General features: G+C 43.4%; 1 protein-coding gene across 1 annotated transcript; it reads left to right on the forward strand.

Moving 5' to 3' along the window:
* Positions 1-3,566: 3,566 nt before the first annotated feature.
* ICOSLG (inducible T cell costimulator ligand) lies at positions 3,567-17,677 on the forward strand. The gene is made up of 7 exons (XM_058825725.1): positions 3,567-3,627; positions 7,146-7,186; positions 9,104-9,475; positions 9,953-10,237; positions 11,543-11,719; positions 13,183-13,218; positions 15,590-17,677. The coding sequence occupies exons 1-7, from the start codon at positions 3,614-3,616 to the stop codon at positions 15,598-15,600; spliced, it is 936 nt and encodes a 311-aa protein (XP_058681708.1). The 5' UTR covers positions 3,567-3,613; the 3' UTR covers positions 15,601-17,677.
* Positions 17,678-20,808: the final 3,131 nt, after the last annotated feature.

Consider the following 20,808-nt stretch of genomic DNA (forward strand, 5'->3'; position numbering starts at 1 on the left):
GTCCCACAGACCACACACAACCATCTCACCTCTTTTTCCTGTCCCCAGAGGTGTTCAATCCGTCTGAGATCTTTTCTTCTATAAATTTAGAGAATATATATCTTCTATATATGTATCTTTTCTTCTATATATGTCTCCGTTTCAGTCTGGATTCTCAATAACTGTATTAATAAGATGGGTACTTTGCAGATCTACCAATTCTCTTTGCATGACACACACCTGAAAGCAAACAGCTCTCTCCCTTCTCTAAGTGCACAGAAAAACAGGGATATCGTTTTCCTCTCTTTTTTTTCCCCTAAATCTTACCAGTGTTTCTAGTTTCAAAGTCTACAGGCAACATATTTGCCACACACAAGCTGTAGGGAGTTACTTTATTTTCCTGACAGCCTTAGATGCTTTGTGTCAGTGTGTCCACACCAAAGAGAGGACAAATTACCTGTCAACAATTAGAGGGTTTTTAAAATCACTCTAGGAACTCAGCTGTCTCTGCCTGAATTTTTCTGTGAGTGCATCGTAATAGGAATGAGGAGTCACATCTTTGATGAAAACTTTTCACCCAGGCTTTTCAAACATCTCTGTTATTGTTCATCTTATTTTTGATGGGATACTTGTAGGGCAAAGATCACATCACTGAGGTCTCTCTTTTGACCCTGAGTCAAATACCCCAACTTATTGCTAGCAAATGCCATATTAACAAATCTGTGTTCAAAAGAATAAAAACACATTTTTATTGTATGCTATTCAGTGTAAATACAAGGAACCATATCAGCTGCTTCTCTTTTTTTTTTTTTGCTTGTGTGGTAAGAAACATCTTACACGTCATGGCAATGATTTGGCAGTGAGAACCTGCTTTTATTAACCACAGGGTTGTTCGGTGTGTGCCATAGGAATGGAGTCAGTGGCAGAAGAACATCCATGTATTTCATGTCCTCTGAGGAATTCTGCAGGTAGGGGCAAGTTACCTGCATAAGGCTGGGCCTTCATGGACACCATTTAGAAGGGAAATAGAAGGCAAGATTGCCTTATAGATTAAAAATTCATTAGCAATCCATATTCAAAAGTCTGATGCAGGCAGAAAAATGGTTTGCAACCTGACCTTTCCAAATCCCTGAGATTCCTGGCTATGGAGACACATTTGCCTTTCTTGCTTATTGGGACATTCCTTTCCACCAAAACTGGTACAGAGGTATGAAAAAAGCAGGATAGAAGCCATTGCAAAGAACAGCAGAAGAGTTCTTTCAAATTGTGTATTTAGAAAGAAAAAAAAACATATCCAGAATTGTAAAAAGTCACATAAACTCCCAAGTTTTTAAAGTCAGGAAGTTTTTAGCCACAAAGAACTGATTCTTTGTGCATCCCCATTCACCAAATGCCTGGTATTAAAAACAGCACCTAAAATATCAAAAGAACAGTTCCCAAACTATGATATGCCATCAGGAAATGTTTCAGTGAAAGACATGAATTGGCTGATATAAATATGTTCTGATTCAGGTATAATTCCATAGGAATGTTTATTTTCCTTTAAATTTAGCACAAATTTAGGGCCTTCCAAAATGATGACTGATTGTGGGAATTGCAGGCAGTCCCGACATGGGAAGAGATGAGAATCTGACTCCATGTTTCAGAAGGTTGATTTATAATTTTATGATATATATTACATTAAAAGAAAATGATATACTAAATCTATACTAAAAGAATAGAAGAAAGGATTTCATCAGAAGGCTAGCAAGGAATAGAAAGGAATGGAATGAAAATAAAATCTTGTGACTGACCAAACAGTCCAAGACAGCTGGACTGTGACTGGCCATTAATAAGAAACAACCACATGAGACCAATCAAAGATGTACCTGTTGCATTGCACAGCAGCAGATAATCATTGTGTTTCTTTTATTCTGAGGTTTCTCAGCTTCTCAGGAGAAAAATCCTGGCAAAGAGATTTTTCAGAAAATATCATGGCTACAACTGATTTGCAGGTGTCAGTGATACAGAGAGGCTTAAGTAGCGTCAGCTTTAAGACCCAAAACTGAAAGCCCCTTCTTGCTGCTGGCTGGCAGCGGAAATGGCCTTGAGATGGCGGGTCTTGCACAACCCCAGTTTCATATTCACTGTGCACAACGTCATCTTATTCCCAGGGTGACTAAAACCCAGAAAAAATAAAACATTAATGTGGTAGACTTTAACCATTGCTGTGAAAGTTTTGTGCCTTGTGTCACAAATGCTCACATTGGCAAAGAGGTCCCAGCTGGGTTTGAGCTCCTGACAACAAACAAGGCAAACACAGCCATTGATGTAGAGCCGAAAATGAAACTGTAGAGACTGAGAACCGCGGTTTTCAAACACCCGGGGGGTGCTAAAGCACCCCCTCACCAACACACCTACGACAGCTCCAGGTGCGGCTCTGTTCTCTATCAAACCACACTTAGCTATTTACAAAATATAAATACAGAATAAATATGCCATTTATGCAAACACACACCTAACGTACTTTGAAAAAACAACTTTCCCGCTTCCCAGGCAGGATTCTTCGAGATCTCCGAGATCACCGGGTGCAGTCCCTGCCCTGCCCCCGGGCTGTGGCACCGATCTCCAGCGCCTCGCAGAGCCAAGAGGACGCCTGTGAAAAACGCCAATCGTTTGTTTTTAAAATTTTAAATGTTTAATAGTAATAAACTGTTTCTAAACATAGTAATATCATTACAATGGTTATAATAATAGTAATATAATAGTAATAAAAATTTGGACAATTTGGATTAGGACAATATGAGACAATAAAAACAAAGAGTTACAGACAGTCCGGGTACCTCTTTCTGGGCAAAATAAGCCTGGAAAAGGGCACATTAACAGAGGATTAACCCTGAAAAGCAATAGCTTGTTGCATATTCATACACCTCATACATGATGCATAAATTCCATTCAAACACAGGATTTTGTCTGGTCAGTGTCAGCTTCTTCCTCTGAATCCTGACGGTGTATTCAGGGCTGAGCGAGGCAGGAAGAAGTTCGTTTCATCTGATAATGGAGCAATAAATCCTTTTTCTCTGAAAGATTTGGGTGTCCTGTGGCTGCTATCTGGTGCGAGTCCTTTCTTTTAAAAAAGTACCTTACTTAGCATAGTTTCTATTTTAACCTTATGCTACAACCTGATACCATATTTAACACGCTACTTAAGAAAATCAATACAGCATAACTTTCTAACACAACGCATATAATATTCATTTTAATATTTGCGAGAATCTTGTCATTAAATACGCATTTTTCACAACGCGCTATGGCCAAAGCCGCCGAGGGAGCAGTCCCGGCTCCTCAGCAGCGTGAGGGGCGTCCCGCCTGAGGGGGACCGGCGTCCTTCCCTCAGCCCACATGGATTTGCAGAGCCGGGATCCCTCATCCAGCGGCCCCGACGAGGGTCTGGAAAGGGCTCACTGGGGACAGGCGGGTCCCTGAGACCCCTCACGGCCGGGACGAACGTGCTGAGTCTGAGCCCCCGCGCTCAGAAGCGGAAATCCCCGGCGGAGGAGGCGTGGGCGGGAAAGGGGACGGCCTGAGGCGGGCAGCCGCTGCTCGGCTTCGCTCGGCACGGCTCGGTTTAGCTCAGCACGGCCGGTCCGGCACGATGGAGCCGCGAGGGTGAGTGAGTGCGTGGTGGCCGCGGGGAAGGGTCGCTGCTTCCGCTCCCAGGAATGCGCATCGCCCTTGGGAAACGCGAGTTTTGCTGCTGCGGCGGGAAGGGAAAGCGCTGGCGGGGGCTGGGCTGCTAAAATGCCCTCAGGGAGACCCAGGGAGCCGGGACAGGCTGCGGCGCTCCCGGAGCTGGGGATTGCCAGAGCTCCCGGTCAGCCCGGGCAGGGGTCCCCTGTCACAGCGGCCATGGAGGGCTCCAGGGAATTAACGCCTTTTATGGATATTTTAAGCTGAAGGGTTGCGATGGGACGTGGCTCACTGGGGTTCATTGCCCCGGGTAGCGCTGCCTTCCAGCAGGTGTTAGCAAAGCTCCGCAGGTGACACGCTTAGGGCACCTGCTGATCGGGAAAAGCCGTGTCCCCACAAGGTTAGGGGACAAAGTGGATCTCAGCAGTGGAGCAAAGCCCCCTGAGTTGTTACTGAAAGCATCGGGATATCTCTTGCCTGGCTGGAGCCTGCCATGGCAGCAACATCCCATGGCTTTAAGGTAAGTAGTGATGGAGAAGTTGAGGTGCTGGTAGGAAGAGTCATCTCACCCGTGAAAGGAAAAGTGCAACTTTCTCCTGTTTCACACAGCATTTTAAAACACTTGCAGATGAGGAAGGTGTGGGAAAGAAAAAGAAGCTTAAATTTATTTTTTAATTAAGAGAGCAAGATCCCAGCTATGCCAGCACTTCACTGAGCTCACTGCTAGTGATGGACACAGGAGCTGAGTGAATGTAGAAGTTTCTCTGCAGGCAGAGCACTTCTCACTTTTTCCAATTGAAGCTTGGAACTGAAGCCATTCCAGGGGAACATCGTGGGTGGAACCACCCCCACAAAACCACAGCTGCAACTTCCTTCAAGAAAGAGGAGGAGGAGGCATCTCTGGATCTGTCTAACCTTGATTGTGGCATCATATATTAAAATGAGAAATCAGGATCTGCTTTGTATACATACATATGAGAATCAGTTCTGACTGATGTATCTAAATGTCTGTTGGCATTAGCAAATGCCTACCATGGGAAATTCCCTAGAGAGTCTCTTAAGTATTAATCAGTTATTGTTTTCATTCTATTCAAATGAGTTGCTATATCCATAGCTTCTAACTTGGGTTGGGAATAATAAAACAAACACAGGCATGGGATTAAGAAAGATTGGTGACTACATGAGCTGAGCTTGTCAAGACAAACATCTACAAGCCTGGTACAAATGTGATGACTCCTGAACAGTGTAAAAATACAACGGCAATAAAATACAAATCCACGTGTAAAGGCCACTGTAAAAATCTTTACACTTATGTTTATACATTAGTAAAAGAAAATCTATTGCTGTTCTGTTTTGTAGAGTTGTATGTTTTACCTATTTGATATTGGTTAATAAACTACTTAATGTAAGAGAAGTAGTAGAAGAGACAGAACAGAATGTTTAGATGTGCTTCCCTGGGAGACTTTCTTTGAGACTGATTGCAAATTTACTGAAGTAAAGAGCAGAAATTTTCCACACTGGGCATACACTTAAACTTTTCAAACCTCATCTATCAAATCGTTTCAAAGGACACAGAAAAAGAAAATAAAGTGTGTTCTTTATACAAAAAATAATACAATTCAGATTGGTTCTCCCCTACAATTTCTCCACCTCAGTCTCTGGGAATGGGGCTTCAAGTAGATGTAGATTTTGTGTCAGGAATGTTCTCTGCTTTCTGCATGGAAAGCTGAATAGGTTTGGGAAGATGATAATTCTACAAAATACAAATAGATGTGATGTGTGAATTCCTGTGCTTGGCTGGACAAGGGAGCTGTGGGGAAAGGGCAGGAAGCCTGGAAGAGAGGGGATTTTGTAAAGCACAGCAAAGTGAGGAATGGCTGTGGGGAGTGAGTTTAGGTCAGGCCTTGGAGGGAGGAGGGCCAGGCAGGGCAGGGTTGGTTTGGAGGGAAGGCAGTGACCAGCCTGGGTGGGAGAATCTGGAGCTCAGTCCCGGGCAGAAATGGCCTGCTGGGAGCAGGAATCCCTTTATCCCTCTGCCCCAGCCCAGGGCTCAGTGCTGGGCCTGTGAGGGCTGAGTGATGCCTTGAGAGGCTGCCTGGAACAGAGGCTGGACAGTGTTAAAGGAATAGAACAGGGATTTATTGAAAAGGCCTTCAAAGGATGCACCTTGGGCAGCACAAGAGGCTGACTGAGGCTACACTCAAGATGGACTCCTGGGTCACACCTTTTCCCACTTTTATAAGTTTTGGTCCATTTATATATTAGGGTTCATTGTCCAATTACAGCTCAGGTTATGCAGTCCCATCCTCCCAGACTGCTCTCCTCAATTCTCTGTTACACTTTTTGGGCCTGAAGCTGCAACAGTGTCCTTGGTTCTCCAGATGGAAAAGGATTGTTTTATCTAATTAAACTGTGAGGACAACTTGCTAACACTTTATATGAAGTTCAGAGTTATAGCTAATGCAGTACAGAATCTGGAAAATATGAAAGTTAAACTTAAGGCATCATGAGAACTCTGGGGAATGGGAGCCAGCTGAACCTGGACAGTGTGGCCTCTCAGTCCTGCTTGCACTGGTGAGCTGGGTACATGGTGACAGGCCAGAGCTCCTGTCACTCTGCCCCTCAGCTCAGCTGTGCAACCTTATTGCACCTGAGCAATACTGAGGTGGCCAGCTCAGCCACACAGTTTCATTCCAAAACCTTTCCAGCATCTTTCTTTCCCTTCCTACAGCAGTCTGGAAGAAGGAGAGCACAATGTGTGACTAGGTGTGGTGCTGAAAGGCTATTTTAAAGTAACTCACAGGGAAGTGCTGTCCATTTAGCTTAAACTCCTGTGGGATGAGAGTTAAATCACTTGGACTTTATAGATGGGTTAAACTGGGTTTCCTATGGCCTTCTTTCCTTTGGAGAAACTCCTGCACAGATTTGCCCCTCCTGAATAATCAAACACACCAAATTCCTCCCAGCAAAAACCTTTGCACAGCTCTCCACTATCAGCAGGTTTCCTGTTTACACATTTTTACTCAGTGCACAACCTGGTGGGCAGCATGGTCAGCTGCTGTTTCCCTTTAACCAGACAAAATGACTCCTGGAGATTCAGCAAAAAATTGGAGAACTTTTATAAGGTTTTGACCTGTGCAGCCACTGTCCCTCCCAGTGACCCAGATAGCCCCCAGAACCTGTTTGTCCAGCAAGCAAATCAATTCTTTCAGAAGAGAAGACAGGCCCAACACCAGCTTCATGCCCTCTGCCCTGATTCCAATATTAGTGCATTTTGCTGCTATTCGTGGCCTTGGCCACCAAACCACTGCTGAGCTGTATAAACAGAAGTTTTGCAGCTGTCAAAAATGCAAATACTCAATGGGGCATTACATAGGAGCAGTACCTAATTTACCTACTTCTGCCACTATATTAAAACAATCAAAATTGGGGTTATTGCTTATTTAAACAACAGAGATGGAAAGTCAGTTGTAACACTAGTTTGTTTTTTGTTTTAGGTACGGATTTCTGTTACTGCTCCTTCTTATCCTGAAAGCTGGTAAGTGCATAAAATCTCAGTAAAAATTAAACTCTCCTCCCTTTAATGTGTTTGGCCAAATGCACAAAGTAGATGTAAAATGTACAATATGAACATCTCTGTGTTTTCTACAAGATACTGAAGAATTCCTCAGAGTGAATTGTTTCTCTGACATGCATCAGGGAAGGAAAAATCAATTTCTGTTTCATTGCAGAGAGCAGCCAGAGATCTTATGGATGCTCTTGCTCAGATTGCTTTGCTTGCTTCAGAGACTTCCCTGTGTACTTATCTCTGTCAACAAAAGGCCTTAGAAGTGGAGAAATAGGAGCTGCTGACAAGCAGATCTAACATGCCTGTATACTCAAGAGTAGAATTATATGTCACAGTATCAAGTAATTTTACTACTGCTTATTAGTAGTAAATTTACTCCTACTATTAGTCATTTTACTTTTACTATGGTTCTAAAATATGCCTTGCAAAACAAAGGTAGAATTAAATCACACCACCTCGTGATTAAAGTGTTTTTGGAGTTCTCTCCTCTATTCTTGCTTAATCACTGAGAAGGACCTCAACAAAGCCACCAAGGAAACTCCCTGGCCCCAATATCAGGACAAACTGTCCCAGATTCAGTCCCAATAGATGCTGGCTGGCCAGTTTCTGACCACTCATGGAGTTTCACCCGTCATTGCCAGGGCATTGCTTTTCCTGCTATTCCAATGGGTTTCCCAAAATCTGAGCCAAGCAATTGTGTTGCATTTCAAGCCTGTTCTTCCAGTCCCAGTACCTGGTAAACATCCTGCCTTTCTCCCCGCAAGCACTGTGTCTGCCTCAGTGGTAGTTTTAGACCAGGGTGCCCAGCTCAGATGTGTAGATGAGTTGTTTCTGAGTCCCAGTGCACCCTCACAAAGACAGGTTCCCTTTCAGCATTGCCACCTCCCTCCCACCTCACCATGCACTGTTTCTTCATTTCCAAACCTCCACTCTGTCATCTTCCTTCCCCTGAGCCATCCACCCACGTAGTCCCTTCCCCCAGCTGGAATCTCTGCCATCCAGCCCCATGCCTGACCCCTCTTGCCTGGCACCCACAACACAAACACTGCTCTGGTGCCACCAACCATTGCACCAGTGAGGTTTTGGCTGCTGGTCTGGGGTGATGGATCCAGCAGGGAGGTGTGGGCAGAGCTGCCCAGCCCTGTGGGACTCACTGAGCTGAGCTTTCTGCATCAGCTGTCATCACCTCGTGCCTTTGCCTTGCTCACATGGAGCAGAGGATGCCTTTCTCATGTCCAAAAGGCAGGAAAAGTGCTCTGAAAGACAGATCTGGTCCTGACTTTACCTCAAGTGACCCTCAAGATGTAAATGTCTAATGAAAGTGCCACTGGAGGAATCTGGGTGTGCTGGTTTGCCAGCTGAGTGTGTTTGTTCAGAGGGTGTCACTGACAGTAGCAGTAAAATGTGGTTGCTTTGTCATGCCAGCTTTGGGAAGTACTTTTATTCCCCTTCTTAATTTTTTGGGTCTCAAAATAATGGCAGCACTCTTTCTTATCAATGTTTCCACTTCTTGTGAACTAAGTGGAGTTATTTGGCGTTTTTCTTAATTAAAAAAAAAAAAAGAAGTGATTATTGAAGCATTAGGACCTGAATATGTGTCTGCAGTCAGTGCAAAGTGAAATGTGGGTATCCATGGGGCTAGGAATGATTAACACTGCTTGGCTCTCAGAGAAAAGGTCCCTTTGGACAATGCACAGACAAATAGACATGGAGAGAATTAGCCACTGGAAATTTGGGGGATAGGAATGACTATGAAGAGAGCATACTCACCCACCTGCTATAGAACTAATACCAGAGTCTATATGTGGTATAATGTACTCAAAAATAATTACTTTTTTCCCCACATAACCTCCCTTTTCTCTCTCTCTCTCTCTTTTAATCTTGTAGTTGCAGCACTAGAGAAGAAGAACATCATCAGTAAACTTGGTGACAACGTCACACTAAGTTGCATTTATAATGAAAAGAAACCCTTGCAATTAAAAAATCTCCGGGTATATTGGCAAATTGCTGATGATTCCTATCAAGAAAAGTGTTCAGTTGTACATGCACTGATCTCTGGCCAAGATGATAACAGCAATCAATGTATTCACTTTAAAGACAGGACTCAGTTATTCTGGGATAGGTTGGAAAATGGTGATTTTTCTCTGCTATTGCTAAATGTCAGCCAGAGTGATGAGCATACATACAAATGCATAGTGCAGGAGAAAACTGAACTTCCCAAAGTGATTCACCATGCAGAAGTGGTTCTCAGCTTAGCAGGTAAGAGCTTGTGTCACTTTGCCCAAATTCTCATTTCCACTTTTCAAATTTGTCCTATCTCAATATTATATTTAAGCAAAACTTTAATTTTGAAACAGACTTCTGCTCTTTGCTGAAATGAAGTCTTCTCTGCCTAATTTAAGACAGGGAACATAAACCTTGAGGAATGCATGTAAAAACTGTTTATCCAGTGTCTGTTTCTCTTCTTGTTTTTCATGGGTATGAGGGCTCTTGCATGTGACTGTGTGACAGCAGCTGAAGTTGGTCCTTTCTTCCTTTGGACTTGGCTTTAGCTTTCTGCCCCCTCAGAGATTCTCTCAGCTCTGTGGTTTACATACCAAACCTGCAGGCACTTCTCTTTCAAGTCTTGAGGGTGGTGTCAAATCCAACAGTTTGTTCAGAATCCATCCCAAAATTTTGCCTTTCCAGTACGTTTCAAAACGTTGACAACTATTTCTTTTTCTCCTTGCTCTCCAGCGAGTTACAGCCAACCAATACTCAGTGGACCAATAAGAAACAGTGACAGCACTGGAGAGGAGGTGACCTTTCAGTGCAGGTCTGGCAATGGATACCCAAAGCCCAACGTTTACTGGATCAATAAAGCGAACAACAGTCGCCTGAATCACTCACAAACAGACATCATACCCCACGACGATGGCACCTTCAGTGTTCTCAGCACACTGAAGGTGACAGCCACTTCCAACATGCAAATAGAGTGCTCCATAGAAAATGAGATGCTGCAGGAAAATCTATCAGCCAACTGTAAGTTCCCTCATGCTTTCTAGGTAGCAGGAATGTCATCCAGTGTGTCTCTGTCTGTAGATGCACACTAACGAGGGCTGTGCATTAATTCAGTGGTTCCAAAATATTCTAAGAAGATCTCAGGCTTTGTTTTCAAGCTCCAGTTATGCTTAGATATGGATCTGATGTTTAAGTCTTCCACACTGAAGTGAATAACCCACCAAGTGTGTTGTGACAACAGCACTGAGAAGCTCTTGCATCTGAGGCAGTTGCTGAGCTTAACCTTTTAGTTTCTCAGGAACATGATGGTTTGGGGAGTCAGGTTGTTTTTCAGGGGCCACCATCCAGCAGATCCATGATTTCTGACCCCCTACACAATGGCCTTGCAACACTAACATTTGCTTTTTACTCTGCCGAGTTCCAAAGTTCAATTTCCAGCTTCTCCAAAACTCAATTTAATACAGTGCACAACTTCAGGTCTGCAGCAAACGGGCAATATGAGCTCAATGGAACAATGTACCTTGTTGCACAAGTAAAATGTGCTAATTATTGCTGATGTGATGATTAATAGTAAAAGCAAGTATTTAGTCACTCAACTCTCCACAAAACCAGAAAGCTATTAAAGGAAAAAGGTATTAAGAACACCCCAAACACTGATCTCATACATGTAGGCAAACATTATTAACTATTTCCAGGAGCAAAAATTGAACATATGAGCAGAAGTTGCATAGTAGAGTGTTTATATGATAATACACCATGCTGTCATCCCAAATTAAAGGAAAATCAAGTAACCTCATCATTAGTTTCCTAATGGCATTGTCATGTTTTCTTCTGAGGGAAGAGACCTTCATATTACTATTTTTGTGGGATTTTTTAGTCTCTCAGTCTCAGTTGAAAGAGTAAGAGATGTGATTTGAAACCTTCAGTTTGCAGCAATGAGTGAAGATCCTTCACTAACTTCAGGGAAACGGGTTTTCACCCATTTTTCTGAATACTATCAGACTTACATTATAGATTCTATATAGATTTATTTTCAGCTGAGTCTAGATACAAGCCCAAACATACAGCCTCTCAAGGAGGGAAAGAAGAAAAAGGAAAAAAGAAGAATGGATGCATTCTGAGGACAGGGAAGAGTAAACTGGTATTTAGACATAATTAGCTGGAGATGTGTCTCATTCAGAAGGAATCACCAAAATCACAGTGATATGAATAGCACAAATCTTGACTCCTTCAGAATTTTTTATGCATCTAAAACATGGTGAAATATTTGCCTGGTATGAAATTGAGAATTTACACCTCATGACTTCCTTTTCTATTTTATTCTAGACACACAGCAGAAGAAAATCAGTGGTCCTGGCACAGAAAGTGACAAAAAAACAGAGAAAAAAGGACGAGGTGCTCAAGCAGCTGGCATCATTGGCATTGTCTTTGTGATAGGTCTTCTAACTGGTTTAATCTGCTGGCTGTGGAGAAGGAGGTCCTCTAATCTAGTGTCCTATAAAGGTAATGAGACACTTCATTTGCATGACCACATTATAAGAATCCTTTTTCACTTGCCAAAATGCTCAGTGTTATCCAACAGGAAGAGCTGAATTATGAGTAAGCTAGATGAAGTATAAGCTACGTTATCTAGTAGGAAGAGATGAGTATGACAAGCAGTAGGAAATCCTGCCATTAACAAAAACTTGGGATGCTCTGGGGAGGAAATGTAGTGCCCCAGGATGTGTTATTCTTTATGATTTTCTCTTCCTGTGTCTGAGCCTTTCTTCCTGTGTCCGTGTCTTTCTCCAAGCTGGGGGTGTTTAGCCTGGAGAAAAGGGAATTCAGGGGTGACCTCGTCACTCTCTACACCTTCCTGCAAGGTGTTTGTGCTCAGCTGGGGCTGGGCTCTTTCTCCAGCAGCAGTGACACAACCAGAGCACAGAGCCTCGAGCTGCACCAAGGGAAGTACAGGTTGGATATCAGGAAAAAGATTTTATGGAAAGAGTGAGAAAGTTGTGGAATGGCTGCCCGGGGAGGTGGTGGAGTCCCCATCCCTGGGTGTGTTTAACAAAGCCTGGATGTGGCACTGGGTGCCAGGGTTTAGTTGAGCTGTTGGGACTGGGTTGGACTCAATGATCTTTAAGGTCTCTTCCAACCAGTGATTCTGTGAATTCTGTGATTCTGTGAATCCTGGGCCTCACAGGAAGTAATTTCTGGGTGTGAGAGTAACTCAGCTTTGTGTCTGTTTGGGCTATGGTTTGTCAGCTGTGATCCCTGCAGGCTCCTTCTGGACAGATGGCACAAAACAGGACTGGGGTCAGTAGCTTGCTCAGCTTAGCACAGTTTGAAGCAGAAATCAGAGCATAATTCAGTCCTGAGAGCTCTAGAGTCACTGGCTGGATGAGTAAGGGTCAGGATCCTGCTGGGATCAAGCAGAAATGTAGCTGGTCACATGGGTACCCTTGTGTAGCTGGATGTGTAGCCCATGTGTGTGACTGTAAAAAAGCTCTAAAAGACATCTTGTGGGCCAGACTGAGTCTGCCAATGTAGCTGAGCACCTCTAAGACCCTATCCAGGAGCCAACATCTAAGGGACAGAGCAGGGACACCCACACTTTTCATGGACAAGGACAATCCATGTTAGCAACCCTCAGAAAAGATCAGGGGAAAGAAGGGTTGTGATCTTGTCCAGGATCTGCAGCAGCTCTTGTAGAAGTCATGTCCTTCCTACAGAAACAACCCAAGAGTGAGGCAGGACTCTATCCCAAGATGGGATTTTTTTGGGGGATTTTTCAATCCCAAAATCTCTCCTTTCTGAAATGGTAGCCTGGGTTGTAAGCAAATAGAATATTGGACTGCATTCTACAGAACATTTAGCACATTGAACCCTCAGCTTTGGTGGATGTTGCTTAAAATCAATCTCATTTTTCTGAAGTCTGTGGTTATCTATCCTATATGCTGAAACCCATGCATTTGTTTCAACAGATGTCCAGCAAAGAGAAGACCAAGGAGGACACAGTTGTAAGTATTAAAAATATATTATTTTGTTTGTTTTGAGTGATTTAACTTCACAGCTTCAGTACTCAAATTCAGCACAAACCTTTAGATTAGACTTGGCTGGATGATACAAACTGAAGGATTTTTTTGTGCACTACATCCTAGGTGATCTTTAACTGGGATACAGGAACATCATTTGCATCATGTCTGTGAACCTGAGCCTATATACACCCAATGTTTTTTAAAAACCCTCCTTTTCTAGAAGAAACATGCTCTTCAGACCTTCACCATGTTCATATTTTTATTTTTATTGCCACATAATATTGCAGGCCAGCTCATTTACAAATTCATTTGTTATTTATAGTAGGGAAAAAATGAAAATTGGGTGAAAAAATGAAGACAGATTTGGAAAAAAGATTGGACAGAGGACTTGCAAGAGTGCAGGGTGAAATATCTGCCTATTTCATATCTCACTTGGTAGTTTCTACTGAATCTAATGACTGTTGCCTGTGTGTCTGCAGAACAGGCAGAAAATGCTGTGGTTTCACTAAAACTGTACTAGTTAGAGCATAGTTTGCTGTAGCAGATGCTGTGAATGTACACAATGCATAGTGTCAAGCAGAACGAAAACAACCCTTAAATAAATAAACCCATAAAAAAAGCTTTTACTTTTTCTGGAATTTCTTTGACAGCCATGGGAACTGGGTTAATGGTCAGTTATTTTTCAGACCACAGCCTGATCCCCAACATTTGTGGTTGCTAAACATCAACAGCCATTGCACTCCCTCCTGCAGAGCATAATCTATGGAGGAGGATGGACTTTCTCCTTAAAATAAAGAGATATTTTCTCCTTTTGTTCCTAGGAACTGCATTGACGTAGCACAAACAGCTCATTTAAGGTCAAGTTTTTCTTCTCCAGACTGACTTATTGCAGGCCCTTCTTGGTTTGATCCCTGGCCTTAGCCCATTAGTAAAAAAACCTCTGTGGCATGAATAAGAGTAAATATTTATCCTGTTTGTATTGAAGGCTGCTGTAGCATGATTTGTTCATTGAGGACAAAGCAAGGGCACCTTCCAGATGTTGTCTTTTCATTGTCATTTCTCCACTCCACTTGTGGAAGAGGAGGTGGGACAGCAGCTTTGGTGGCTCACTGATGACAGAAGCTGTCCCACCTCTGAGGCTCCTGCTTTGGGCATCCTAATTTAAGGACAACTTGGATCAATACCAGAGAAATTAAAATGCTCCAGGGAATGTGATCTCTGGTGACAGATGGATTATGTCTGTTTAGGCTGGAGAAGGCCAGGCTGATTAAGGACACAATAACAACATTCAGAGTGTCTTTTGAGAGGATGGGACAATTTATTTATTGTGCTAACCCAGCTGACTCTGCAATTAAGGCACAGCAGACTTAAACAAAGGAGATTTAAGCCAGATGTTAGAAGAAATTGTCTAAGGGTGATGGTAGTTGAGCACTGAGGCAGAGTTTGTCCTGGCTATCAAGCCTCCATCAGTCCAGGTTTGCTGCTTTGTGATTTCTTAACAAAAGAGAAAACCAGTATCTGGCAGGAATTATTTAGAAATAAAGCTGGCACTACCTTAGTACAAAAGATGAGCTCTAGGAGAAGTTCTAGCGTAATTCAATCATTACCTGGTATTTTCAATCCTGTTGTGGGTGGTGGATGGGGGGTAAGGCCCTGGGGAGGTGCATCCAGGGGGATGCTCTGCCACAGCATTTTGCTTTTCAATACTGCTGTAAATGCACTTCTGCTTCTGGCACCTTATGAAGAAGGTCAGGTTGTTTCATGGCAATGAGAATCTGAATACTGCAAACCAAACTGAGATTACTGAAACTAACTTTGCTGATACAAAGGCAAAAAAGAGTTTGGAAACTGGGAGGAAGGCAGATTGCAAGGAAGAGTAACTCCATCCTGGTGGGATTAGTCTCTCCAGCCACCCACTCCAGTGAGGGTGAGGAAGCTCTGGTGAGGAGAAACTCAGAGCTGGAGCAGTTCTGAACTATTACATGAAGGAATTCCTTCATTTCCTGAGAGGACCCAGAGGAAGCTGTTTTCTCTTGGCCACAGAGAGGATTTGTACATCTCATTCTCTGAAATAGTTTTAAATGAGCCCAAGGCGACACTGCTATCCCTTCACAAGAGAGGTCACTGTTTCCATTTGCACAGAGAGGCACTTCCAGGCTGTGGCATGAGGACAGAGAGCCCCCAGTGTCCTGGGTATTGGGCAGGACTTCTCCCCACTCAGCTCTCTCTCAGCAGCATGAATATGTCTTTTCCATAGCTTTGCAGCTTCTTCCACTGGTTACATAGGAATGATTATTTCTGAGGAAGTTTTTTGTCTATTTTTGAATAAAAATAAGTTATTTTGTTCTTACAGCACCTGTCTAAATGGAAGGTCTGCCAATAATTTGGGCAGCTGGAGATGTGTCAAGAGAAGCATCACTCCCTCAGTGGCAGCATTGTTTGTAATACAAGTGACAGATTTCTGCCAAGAGAGATGGCAAAGGAAAAAAATGAAAAGCTTCTAGAGGACAAGAGAGATAAAAATCTGCAGGATTTTCATTCCAACCACTGACTGTGTCTACAGAACAGTTGTGTCACCACTCCAGCTCAGCACTTTGGACAGTCCCCTGTGACTGTCAGTGATTTGGGCACTGTACTGAGGAAAGCAGAAATCCTGTGACTCAGCTCTGTGCCAGACCCCTGGGAGCAGGAGACTGTCCAGTCTCTCATCAGGATCCTTGAGGACTCTCAGGAGCAGAAGCAGCACCTTCAGGAGCATGGGATGTGCTTGCTGTCACCTTACCCTGAGGATGGCTACATGTGAAGAAAGGCAGCTAAAACAAAGAAAGAAAACTGAAGGACTCTGCAGAGTGAAATTTGTGACTTCTTCCACGTTTCTCTCTCTCTAGAGTACAATCCTTTCATTGTCTCTTTTCACCAGCTGCTGCTGTGTACAGAACCAGGCAGAGCAGCCAGTCCTCCAAAAACAGGAATTTCTCTAATGAGATCAAATAATGAATTTGTTATCATAAGGGAAGGTGTCTTCTTTAAGCCTTGATAGCAATATTTTGGTTTTTACCAAATATTCCACCACAAAGGGGACTTCCACTTTGAACAGGAGCCAGCTGTGAGAAAAAACAAGCTGTAGAAATCACAATTAAAAATAGTGCTCTCTGCTATGTGAATGTCATGTTACCTGGACTTACCCTTCTCAGGATGGAACAAAACCTGTGGTTGAGCTCTGCCTGATTCAACTGAATCTTTATTTAAGCACCTTCCTGTGGCTTCCAGGGAGGATTTTAAACTGAAGTTTTTAAACTAAACTAAACTTGTGCTTTTGTCTCATCCTTGCATGCACCCAACAAAACAAAAAAGAACAAAACCCAAATTCTATCAGGGTGTTGTCCATGAATGTTCAGAAAGCCAAGAGCTGCATTTTCCTTGTGCCAGTGCATGTGCCTTGCTGTTTCAGCCCCAAGTCAGCCAGACTGACTGCCTGATAATAGCAAAACTTTGCTGATGATATGAAATTTTGGAGGAGGAGGAATTTTTACTAGCTCTCTTTCCCAGATGGGACAGTTTCCCCATCTTGTCATGAGGTGATGGAGATTGTTATTTTAAACTGAGCTCTGGAAACACTTGACCTCTCCTGCACCAGTTGCTAGACTAAATTTTTATGATTTTTGTGAATAAGTCTTGTTTGTTTTTGCTTTGTGTGTAAGAGGCACTCCAGTATCAACTCTGAGCTCAGACACTGATTTTTCATATCAAGATCAGCTTTCAAGTCCCAGCTGAGTGAAAATTCTGTTTTACTCACATCACTGGAGGCAGCGCCATTTGGCAACAGTGCAGCAGTTCTCTTTTGTCAAAGCAGCTCCCAGCTGAGTAGCTGTGCTTCTTTCATGTCCATAAATCCAGATATCAGATATTTTCTGAGTCCAAATCTCATCTTCAGTGTGCCCTAAAGGGAACTTGCTTGAGGAAAGCTTGCAGACACCTCAAAAACATGAACAACATCTGTGCAGATGTGCAGGGCAACCATTTCCTAGTGGGTCAGTAAAAAGTCCTGCAGACATTTCCTTCTTATCTGTCACATGAAGATGTTTTGTGCAGCCTGTGGTGCTGCTGTACCTGACAGAAGCCTTTCCTACAAGTAGTTTCCACTTTTATATTCTGTAACTGTAATGGTTCAAAGATATAAGAAGTGACCTAGCAGTCACTCTGCAACATGGCATTAAAACAAATTTAGACTGGTTGGATTTTCTTATTTCTGGGCTACTTCATGGATACACCTGAATACAAAAGCCTTTTCTTGCAAAATCTGTGCTTTAATTTAGCTTAGAGTTCCAGCTATTCTTAGAGGTCAGTAAATCCTAGATGACAGTTGGTTGCTACCATTCAAAAGGACTTGGGAATTTAGTAATAGCAATTTTTGTCTTCACTTGCCATGTTTATATTTTAAATAAAGTCTATTCATTCTTCTGGATGTTTGACTAAATTTATCAACACACACAGAGCCAAGTCAATCCAAGCCATTGCCTCCACCCAAGGCGAGTTTTACTTTTTAGCCACATCCCTCAGTGCTCCTTTTCAAAGGCCTCAGATTAGGGGAGGCAAACACAACACAGAGCTGAGCACCTTTGCTTTGTTTTGGCTCACACAACAAAATCCCTCGAACAACCCCACAAACTTCAGGAAAGCCAGGCAGTGGCCTGAGGGCAGCACTAAGCCTGGGCTGATTCATCCCCTTCTCACCCAACTTGTCAACCCCAAGCAGAGCAAAGGCACAGCACACACTCCTGCTTCCAGAACTGAACCAGCTCATTGCACTCCCCCCGAGCAGCCTTGCACAGGAGCACCAGCATCCCTCTGTTTGCCTTCACTAAAGACAGCAGCTCACTTCAACACATGCACAGGAAAGCAACAGTTGATGCAGCTTTGGAGGAAGACTAATAAATGGACTTACTTTCACGGAAAAGTGAAAGACTTTTTGTTGTGGCATGGCTGGTAAACCACAAGTGGAAAGCCCCAAGAGAAAACATGTGTTGCTACTTACTGATCTGGATCCATCTGCCCTGTTGTCAGATTCACTATTTAAATCTTTTTACCTGTGAGAGTTGAAGTGTCTCTTTTGCTCAAAAAACCATTCCCTTTTTCCAGCTCCCCTGACTCCAATATCTGTTCTCAGTAGCTGTTGGGCTACATCAAAGAAAACTTATTTGTTGCTTTCCCAGCTTTCAAAGTGAATTTTTCTCATATTTGTAGCAAACATGAACAAGAGGTAATATTACCCCCAAGTGTAATTTCTCTAACTTCTCTCATTTCCAGAGGAGCAGAAACTGCTGTAAAGAACAATTGAGTACAGCCTAACTCCAGGGAGAAAACAGCCCCATGTCTGTTAGGCTTTTGGGGTTTTTCCTCTCAATATGTGGTGGGCATTAGGGCCCTCACCTCCTCCATGATGTGACAAGGGATGGAATCATTGTCATCTGATCCCTCCTTGAGGATTATTGTGGAGCTCCTGGAGCAAGTCTGGAGCAAGGGTACAAAGGTGATGGGGGGACTGGAGCACCTCAGTCATGAGGGAACACTGAGGGAGGTGGCTCTGTTCAGCCCCAAGAAGAGACAACTGAGAGGGGACTTGAGCCGTGTCTGTCATTGCAGGGAGGGGACAGAGCAGGGAGCAGCTGAGACATGGGACAAGAGGAATGGGCAGAAAATGATGGACAGAAAGTTCCACCTGAAAATGAGGAAGAACTTTGTTTTGAGGGCGGCTGAGCACCAGGAGGCCCAGAGAGAGTGTGGACATCTCCCCTGGAGATGCTCAAAAGCTGCCTGGGCACAATCCTCAGTAACACATTCCAGGGGACTCTGCATGAGCAGAGGGGTTGGACTGGATGACTGTGATCCCTTCCCAGCTTACCCATTCTGTGTTTATAAAAGGCACCCCACATGTTCTTGGAGGTGATCTCTGCATCTGGCACCCCAGGGAATTTCAGAGCAGTGATTTCTATGTCATTCATCTCTCAGGATGCACTTAGGTGACAACAGGTCATTGTACAATTACCTTCCAACACAGGAAAAATGCTTCCAACATTTCCTGTGTTATCAGCACCACTTAGCATAATTACTGCATCTGAACCATGCTCCTTGATGTCAAATGCAAGCCCTTGGCAGCTGCTTGTGACACTGCTGTTAATCACAAACTCTTTGTTTGCATATTGTTAGGAAAGAGCCTGTCTCTCATTTCAGTCTGGCACAGAAACTGCTATGTAGGGATAGATGCTCATATATCAAGGATGCTTAGGCAGACCTTTGAACTTGCCCAAAACAGGTCTCAACAATTTACTAATAAATTACTTATTTGTTATTCTGTAGTTCCAAGAAATGCAGCTAAGGACAAATGGACACAGAGTCATGCTCAGAGTCACACGAGGCTGCCTGGAGCTGACTTGGTGCTTACACTCCCATCTCCAGCTTGCAGAGACCTTTTTCCACTTGCTGGACTGGAAAGTCTACTTTTGTGCAGCTTCCACCCCAGCAGACATCACAAGTCAACAGAAGCTGTTTGCTAATTTTGAATGGGATTACACAGCACCAAAAAAAAAAAAAAAATCACCTCTAAAAAAATTTAGAAGGAAGAAAAAGATATCTCTCATTCAAACTGGAAGTCTTTAAAGAATCTGTCAGTAAGAAGCAACAGTAACACAGCCATAATGTGGACGGGGAGTGACTGAAAATGTTTTCTTAATTTCTTTTGCCAGATCTGTGCTGTCACATGTCATCCCTCTTATAGGCCTGAGACTGCAGTTTCGAAACAAGATCAGATTTGCCTGCAAAAAGAAATTTTCCACAGCATCATGCTGGACTAGAAGCAACTCTACACCTCTCAATTCATCTCTCTGTCAATCAGCCTTACCATTTTTGTGCTACCTAGCTTCTAAAATGCATCACCACTGCAGTTATCACAGTTACTGTAACTAAAAATAGGTTATGGAATAAAGGTAAAATGCCTGAGCTGTAGCTAATTTTATAACAGTAGGCAAACATGAAATATCTTTATCACCTTGTTGGAAGTTTTATTAACCAGCTCAGATCAGTGTGATTAAACTCTGTGTCAGAAAAGGACTACAAGTCCTATCACAAACCTGGTCTTTCAAAGCCTTTGCTTTGGTTTTCCCTGCCCTCATGAACTAAGTCTGGGTATGCCCATATTTCCACCTGGCTGTGTCTGCAGCACAGAGGGCTGCTATCTTATTCAAGATATGTTATTGAATTCTCTTATCAAAACCATGAGAAAAATCCAGCCTTGTGCTGGTTCCTGACCTACTGAACAAGGCAGGAGGGCTGGCCAGATAATGCCCACGCCTTCCAGGAGATTTCATTGACTGATTCTGCACAGGGTGAGGCAGAGAAACACCACCCCAGGAAGGTCTCCTGCCCTCCTGGCACCAGCTGGCACAGAAAGCATGCCCAGAAACTGAAGGACTGGAGAAACTGAGGAAGTGGCTTTGGAGACAGGGAAGTCTCCAGGGGTCCCTGGCAGGGTGAGCCTTGGTGCCAGGTCTCTTCTCATCAGGTGGGGATCCCATT

This window comes from Ammospiza caudacuta, chromosome 2, assembly GCF_027887145.1.
Source record: "Ammospiza caudacuta isolate bAmmCau1 chromosome 2, bAmmCau1.pri, whole genome shotgun sequence".
NCBI classification, from domain to species: Eukaryota; Metazoa; Chordata; class Aves; order Passeriformes; family Passerellidae; genus Ammospiza; species Ammospiza caudacuta.